At 35.8% G+C, this 8,990-nt stretch overlaps 1 protein-coding gene across 1 annotated transcript; it reads left to right on the forward strand.

Moving 5' to 3' along the window:
- The first annotated feature begins 6,236 nt into the window (after positions 1-6,236).
- LOC113693675 (probable calcium-binding protein CML36) lies at positions 6,237-7,365 on the forward strand. Its single transcript, XM_027212271.2, has one exon. The coding sequence runs from the start codon at positions 6,495-6,497 to the stop codon at positions 7,209-7,211; it is 717 nt and encodes a 238-aa protein (XP_027068072.1). The 5' UTR covers positions 6,237-6,494; the 3' UTR covers positions 7,212-7,365.
- Positions 7,366-8,990: the final 1,625 nt, after the last annotated feature.

The raw sequence follows: 8,990 nt of genomic DNA on the forward strand, positions 1-8,990 counted from the left end.
TCTCATATTAATTTTAGAATTTTTATAACGAATGCCCGGAAAATGAATATGCTTACAGGAAGAAGCTTCATAACAGGTTAAATCATTTCACTATCAGCCAGCTGTTTTGAACGTGCCAATTCTTATGGTACATGGAAAAGCTGGAGTGCAGGAGGGGGATTCACTAAGTTGGGCTCCTCCATGTTCGGAGAAATTTCTGGGTTTTCTTGGACAGATATAATAACTAAACAACATAGTCTTATCACCAGCCGATAGCACACGGTTTGTACTGGTGTTGATATAATGATACTAATAAGTCTTGGTTGATAATCCAATTTAGCACTTAAATTTAATGTATTCAGATATTAATATATTCAAATCATTTGACAACTAAAAATTGAACGTCTAAATTAATTAAGTGGCACTGAATTTTTTAAGTAAAACTTACTTCCAAAATTAAGTGATAATCTATTCACTTATTACTAAATGTAATATGCACTCAAATATATTAAATTTAATATTTAACAATTCAATAATGTAATAGATTCAGAATTCAGATTTTAGATTCAGATTTCAGTTTTATCAAACGTACACTTAACATCTGCTTCTTTGATCAATAGACAATAGCACGACTGCTTTGATGTATGTGGAGTTGTTCCGTTCGTACAGAGATGACCTTGATCATTTGCACAATAAATTCTTGATCAGCTCAAAAAAAAGGAAAAAAGAAAGAAAATGTATTGGGAGCTCTATGCAATTTTATTTTATTTTTTTGCCCTTCTTCATCTTTTCAGACGAGGAACTTCCCCCATAAAGTCCAATGTGCGGCATCGGCTCAAATTTCTCATCTAGCACACCGTTTTAATTAGCGGTCAGACACCAAAACGTGCTGATTTTCACTGTTAGAACATAGTAACATAATAATTGTGGGCATGCGGAAGAGAAAAGGAATGATAAAATGATGAATTCATTGATCTTGCTTGTCCTTTTATATTATTATTATTATTATTATGAAAAATAGTTTTGGCAATGAAATTTGTGGATCTCAGTGTAACTTAGAAAAGAAAATATATAGATTCTTTTTTTTTTTTGTCGAAACAAGAAAATATATAGATTCGAATATCGGAATTCTGTTTTTGCAACAAATTTGAAAAATCTTTTGTAATTGAAATTCAACGAAATGAAAAAACTTTTGGTTAAAAGCATTTAAAGCCATAAAAGCAGAAGAAAAGCTGCTGCAAAGTAGAATATCAATTTTCACCGTGTGGTAAGACATGAACTTGGCTCAAGGGGGAAAAGATTACAAATTTGTTAAATTCGAGAAATTTTAACTTGATAATAATAATAATATTACTCAAACCAAGAGACTGGTCAAATAAACTTCGTGCCCTGTGACCATTAATGGTTATTCGTTCTTGGGATTTGGAATTGGTATACACTAGAATTTTCTATTAATTGCTTGCATAAATATTCGTAGGAAATTACGGAGTTCTATAAATGTTATCTTTTAATTCTTCAAATTTGAAAAGATATTCTTCCATCTGTTGCATTTGTTTGGTATATTTTCCACTAGTAATGTGGCTTTGATGTCATCATTTCAATTATTGAGAGTTGAAAAGAAAATTTCCTTCATCAAAAAATCTTGAATCTTGATTAAGGTTGAATGGACCCAACTCGGCCATCTTCTATTTTGGGTTCTCTCTCAGTTTTTCGCGGAAAGAGCAAGCAAGGCTCGTCAAAATTCAATCATCATGTCTTATTCCATAGTCCCACTGTGGGATAACCGTCACAAAAGAAAATCATTATCAAAGAAAAAGTATGATAAACTTTCAAATGATTTTCAACCCCTTTACAATTTGGAATTATTTTGTACAGTATAATTTTTTCCCCCCTTAAATAAAGATACCTTGATAGAGCAAGAAATTCTCATCACCCTACATTATTATATTTGGTTACTATGTGACAAACTTCGGATTTATATACTGATATTATACGAAAATTTGTTTATCACTAATCAAAAGGTTTAGCTTCAAATTCTGAACTTGACAATTGAGGGTGGGAAGGATATAGCGAGGGGTCGAAAAAATAAAGATTGAAATAGGGTCGTGATGATGAATGCTCAATATTACAACACAATCACTATCATCTTGCAATCGTATACCAATATAAGTTATCTTAGTTGGAAAGATCGGATCACTTCCTTACAAAAGATCGCGTGTTGCTATCCTACTCTGTGTAAATGTCCAATAAATTTGACAATGCACTCAAACAACAATGTTCTCAATAATCTACTAGGAGGTTCTTTTTTGATTTGCCTTGCCAATCTTGTCAAATAAACATGTCGTACATAGGAGCTTCTAATGCGCACTAATCGGTCACAAAAGAGTGGGATGAATTAATACAAGCCTCTCTTTACCCCATCAATCTGTCAACAAAATCTTTTGCTTTTGGCTAACTTACCTAGGGAAAAAACAAAAAAGAGGGAACAGATGTAATTTTTCTTAATTTGATTACTGTCCAAAAGTGAATTAGTATCATTTTGCTACAAAAATTCCAAAAAATAGCAATCCAAATGAATTCTTAATCTTCAGAAAAAAAAAAAATTTCCCACTTTACCTTGGAATAAAATATGGCAAATAGATAAGTGTGACGGCTTCCAGCCTCCTCCCAAGTTCAAGGAACTGAAAAATCAATAGTCCAATGGGAAGTCTAAACAAACCATAGACGTCTGGTTCAAAATTGGAAATGTAATCGAACCATTCATACCCCACTATAACCACCTCAAACCAAAGACCAAAGTAACAAATTCCTCCATGGCTGCCAATTCTTAAGCCAATAAAATTGTCATTCTCATTTATGCCAAAAAAAAAAAAAAAAAAGACCGGGTGACAAAATCATTCAACAACGATTTTAAAATAAAGTGATAATTGTCTTCATCTAGCTTAAATCACTTGGGAAAATAATGAAAAGGACAAATTTGCCCAAATCAAAATCACACATTTAGGAGAACCCATTCCACACTAATTAAAGAAGAAGCCAAAAAATAATTTCACAAATGTGTTTTTCAAGTGCATAAATTAGCTTTCATGCTGCATCCTTTTTTTTTTCCTTGATGTATATTGCAACTCTTGAAAATACATCAAAACCTTTTAAGGTTGAGAGTCAATAACATCAGCGAACTAACTTTGTTTGGGTTGCATTTTTCTGGACTTTTTGTAGAAAAATTACTGTAACGATTTGATATATATGAAGTAAAAAAGTGGTTAGAAAATATGTCCACGAAAAACGTACCAATTTTTCAAAGAAAAATTGCAATCCAAACACACCAATTTTGCATGAAAATCAACATACACATTGCAAATGGAAAAAAAAAAAAGAAAAAAAAACAATTGCAACATTAATTTTTACCGTTACTCTTCACCTAAAAGCATTTCATAGGTACTTTTTCTTTTGTCTCTTTTTCCATTTAAATGAGACGTATTGTTTTATGATTTTAGAAATTGTAATGGAGCGAAATGAGAAATTGTCAACGAGTTTGAATGGTAAATCTCCCAAGTAAGGTGGTTGTTAAAGTTTTGATCAGTGGATTCTGATATCCTAATACTAACTAAATTATATTAAATTCATTAAAATCAAAATCTCTCTTCTTTTTTTTTTTGTAACAATGATGTAAAAACCTAGTATTGCTCATTTTAGAAAGTATAACTCGATAATATTCCAGAAGGGTTCGGTTGGGTGGTAAAAAAATGAGAGATTATAAATATGATATTTTAAATTCAAAACCTCGTACTTACCCAAAAAAAAATTATTATTACCATTCAATTGGTATTATTTTTGCCTTGGCAAAATCTTAGTTCATGAACAGGTCTCTAGTAACCGTGCCCCTTATCTTCTTCAACGAATCACTGGAAAATCGTCAAGTAGGTCAACAATCAACATAACAAATATTTAAAACAGAAATTTACATGAAACTTTCTAGATGCAACGCCCGAAAAAGGGGAAAAAAAGAAATAAGAAAGTAATAATTGATGAAATTGAGATCCTCCTATAAGATTAATTCTCCTTCGGTTATACGAAATTTCACCTAGCATTTCTACGAAGTTTCCTTTCCATCTTTTAGTCTCATGCAAATCAAGAAAGTTGATCTTGCGACTTATCTGCTAGTATTCCGTGAAAAACTGATCCACAAAGGGTAATAAAGAAAATCCCTAATCAAACGAAAGTCAGTCATTATTAGAGAATAAAAAATTACTCATAAAATTGAAAGATTCGAGATTCTAAATGCTACTTAATAAACAAAACGGCTATTCTAATTCCAGTTGCCCCCACCCCCCCCCCCCCCCCCCAAAATATTTCTAATAACATAAATTAATTAAAAACAATTCTGCAAAAACAAAATTATAAATTAATTAAAATATTTCTAATACTAACAACAGCTTTATTCCTAAAATATTCTAGCTAAGAAGAACAGAAAACCGTACCAGTACAAGTACCCACGTCGCACAGTCAAAATGGAATATGTCACCAGACTGAACCAAATTTTCCTACTTTTTTTTTAAAAAAAAAAAAAAGAAATTTACTACTTTTCAAGTCCAAACGGAGCCAAGTACTTGGCTTTGGTCCAATAATCAGGGAACGACCCTTTAAATCATTCTCACTTTTATTAGGGCTTGGCTAACCAGGGCTCTCGATCCACTCATCAAGAGGATGGGTTCAATTGTTAATTTTTTAGTAAGAATATATTGCATTTTTTTTCTTAAACAGATGTTCATTAGATACTGATTAACGCATTTAAAATTTATCTAACTTGTCATATATATATATATATATATATATGCACAAATTAATAAATATTATCTCCTTTTATATTTATAAATATTTTTTATTTTTTTAATTAATTTTATATTTTAAAAAATATTGACACCTGAAATAAATATCTCACACTCGTTGAGATAGACTCAAATATATTTATTTGGACAAAAGTGTTCTAGTGTAAGTTTGGTGTGATAAATATAATATGGTGTGTATTGATTTGATAAGTTAGGTGTAATTCAATAAATGTCTTTGGAAAATCTTTTCCAATTCGGAAATTTGCCAAATTGGTCCCTAACATTTACCAAAAACACTTTTTTAGTCCTTAACATAAAAAATCAGCCAAAATGATCCTTCACATTTAAATTATGAGCCAATTTGGTCCTATTGCTCGTTTTTGCTCATTTCTCCGGCTAAAAATAGCACCCCCCCCTCACGTGGTCATATTTTTAGGGGCAAAACCGGAAAACACATTTCATTACCGGTCAAAAGAAGCCATCTTTCCTTCATCTAATCACCGCCGGAGTTTGAATTAGGTACATAGGAGGAGGCTCGGTTCCCCCAACCCCAACTCCAACTCCAACTCCAACCCCAGCTGGAAAAGGCCCTTGTCTTTCCTGCCAATACGTCGCCGGAGTTGTCACCGGCGCAACCTGCTCCGCCTGAGGAGCCTGGGGTGGAGGTTTTTGCTGGTAAAACTCATCGACTTTCCTCCTGTACATATCTTGATCATGGCCTGAAATTTGCATCTTCTGCAACTCATGCATCTGCCGTTGAATCTCCGCCGCCGGAGGAACCACGGGCTCGCCTATCACCTGCCGAACCATAACCGTAGGGGCCACCGGCGGAGGATCCTGCAACTTCGCCGGCGTGGGATGACCCTTTTCCTAACCAAACAAAAAATCAGGGCTCCTCGCCGGCTCCTCCACCCCAGAAATCGCCACAGACTGCGGAGAAGAGCCCTCCAAATTCTGATTAATCTGCGCAGCATTCAACGCGTCAACAAACCACTGCCTCTCAGCCTTGGAATCATCCGACTCAAAACTACTCACGGACGGCGGTGGGTTGGCATTCAACGGAAATATAAATAGCCTCAGCCTCGCCGGCTTAGCTAAAGACCGATGAAGACGGTCATATTCAATGAAATGTGTTTTCCGGTTTTGCCCCTAAAAATATGACCACGTGAGGGGGGGTGCTATTTTTAGCCGGAGAAATGAGCAAAAACGAGCAATAGGACCAAATTGGCTCATAATTTAAATGTGAAGGATCATTTTGGCTGATTTTTTATGTTAAGGACTAAAAAAGTATTTTTGGTAAATGTTAGGGACCAATTTGGCAAATTTCCCTTTCCAATATCCAAACCAACCAAAAGCAACCCAAATATTAAAGTCTAAACTCTTAAGTCCCTAACCAACGTATTTAAAACCGAATCCAACCCAATTAAACTCTTCTAGTACTACTACGACTATTCATCAACCTCCTCTCTCTCCCCCACCTCTCTCTCTCTCTTGAAATTCCCACTCTCTCTCTACGAAACTTCCTCGAAGCTCACTCATGGCTCTACCCAAATTCCCATTTAACCTCCCCCGCTTCCTTTCTCTTTCCCCGCACCCTCGCCTTCTTTCTTCTCAGCATTTCCCTTGCCCTTTCCGCAACAACAAGGAAGAAATAAACTCTTCTGCTGCTTTACCGTTCCAGCCACCATGAAGCTGCCCAAGATCGACCCGCGAAAGCTGCTGACCAAGTACAAAAGATCCCAGTCTCGATCCGTTTCGAGATCCGAAGACCTGCTGAACTCCTTCAGTTCATCCGGCACCTCATCGTCTTCCGATTCCTCCTCCTCCACTTCCTCTTTATCCAACTCGAAATCCGTCAAGAAAAAGCTCAGGACCAGCAAAGGCTCCCCCGCAACGCCGACGAGCGTCCTCCCGCCGACGCTGTCGAGCGAAATCACCTCCGACGAGTGGTCCGAGATTTCGGGCGGCGTTTACGAAGACGTGAAGGAGGCGTTCAAGATGATTGACAAGGACGGGGACGGGAAAATCACTCGGGACGAGCTCGAGGCCCTGTTGAGCCGGGTGGGAGCCGAGCCGCCCAGCGCGGAGGAGCTGAACATGTTGTTGAGTGAAGTCGATAGGGATGGAGATGGGTGTATTAGTTTGGAGGAGTTTGAAGCGATCGGCTCGGCTTTCGGGCCGCCGTCTTGCGACTCCGAGATGAGGGACGCCTTTGACTTCTTCGACACCGACCACGACGGGAGGATTACCGCCGAGGAGTTGTACAACGTTTTTAGAGTGATTGGGGACGGGCAGTGCACGCTAGATGAGTGCCAGCGCATGATAAGCGGAGTAGGTAAAAATGGGGTTGGGTTCGTCTGCTTCGAGGACTTTTCCCGTATGATGATGCAGCTCCATAGATGACTGGTTAATTTGTTTCTTTTTTTTTAATGGAAAAGAATAAATAATCAATCGTGATCTTAATTCTGGTCCTGGTTTTCGGGGAAGGAAGAAAATGTCCAAAGTCTGCTGTAATTCGATCATATCTTTCTCTCTCCTTTTACTAATTTTCTTCGAATTTTCCGTGTATTAATCGGGATAAATAGGTGGGTGTATCTCTCTCTCTTTTTTTTTTTTTTTTTATGTTTTTGTTAATTCAATCAAGGGGTTGGGATTACTGATTAGGGATTTAGATCCGAGGAGGGCCAGAAAACCATTGAGCAATTGGACGGCTGGGATTGATCTCTCTTTCTCGAAGTAGTTGTTTCTACTTTCATGTTGCGGTATATAAAAAAAAAATTTTGAGCAAAAGAAAAAGATTTAGGATGTGTTTGGGTTGTATTTTTTATTATTTTTTATAAAAATATTATTGAAGTGATTTGATATATGTGAGAAAAAAAAAAGATAAACAAATGTGATCATGAAAAATGATAATATTTTTCGACGAAAACAAGCAATGGATGAGCATGGCTTTAATCTTCCAATATCTATTGTATGGACAGTATGGACTCCATCATATGCTTCACATAGCATGGCAGATGTTATTCTGTTTTTTTTTTTTCTTAATATTTATATTTATTTTTATTTTTACCTTCTCGTCCCTCTCCTCACCCGCACCAGAGGAGGAGAAGAGAAGACTTGAGTCGATAGCACGGTTTGGTTTATTAACAATATGCTTGGATTACTTATTTTCGTCACAAAATATTGTCATTTTTTGTTATGATATTTTTCTGTCATTTTTTTTTTGTATATATGAAATCGTTATATATCAAATTGTTATAATAATTTTTTCATAAAAAATAATGAAAAATATAATTCAAACACAACCTAATCATTTCGACAGCGGAGAAGACTCTAAGCCACTAAGTCGACTGCAGTGGGTTTTATTCTGGTTCACTAATTATCATGACTTCCAGTGGTAGGGAAGGGAAGACTCCAGTCCTCCCTGACCAACCACTGAGCCGACTGCAGTGGTTTACTAATTGTATCATGCATGTGATTATGTTTTTGTGGATTGATTTAGTGTGAATTTCTCAAATTAATTGTTGTTTTGATAATTAGTTTTATTTTATTGTTAATTGTTAGTATTTCTGAATCTTTGGTTTAGGGATCCATCCACTTGACGAATCTGGCAATTAATTAATGTGATTTGATAAGCAAGAAAACATGGAGAAGGGAGATGCTTGATGATAAGATAAGGAGTGGTGTATTATTGGGCGAGCGAAGGGTCTAGAATCTTCTGCCCTCGAGATTTTTTGTTGATTTTGTGGCGATCCTTGGCTCCTCCTGTCCTCATTTTGATTGCCTTTTATGCTTGTGATTCAGCAGAAATAATAGATGTGTGACCGATTCAACCGGACATCAGGTGTAATGTCATTGGATCAGTCACTCAACCCTCATTTAAGAGTTTGAGTTATTAATTGAATAACTAAGACATGCAACTTAGAGTGCTTAATCATCTTACCACATCTTCTAAAACATATTTGAGAAGTGCAATTTTATTTTTTTGGCCTAAGACTTTTTTTTTATTTTAAATTTAGAGGTCTTGAATTCGAAATCTCTCATTTTTTAGGATCTCCAGCTTTTCTTCTCTCTCTTTGTTTTTTTTTTTTTTTTTTTTTTGTATAAGTAGAAAGTCTTGAATTTGAAATATATTACTTGTACTCTTTTTCTCGTACCGTCCAACTCATCCGTGTCTCCTTC

The sequence above is a fragment of the Coffea arabica genome, chromosome 6c, assembly GCF_036785885.1.
Source record: "Coffea arabica cultivar ET-39 chromosome 6c, Coffea Arabica ET-39 HiFi, whole genome shotgun sequence".
Taxonomy (NCBI): Eukaryota; Viridiplantae; Streptophyta; class Magnoliopsida; order Gentianales; family Rubiaceae; genus Coffea; species Coffea arabica.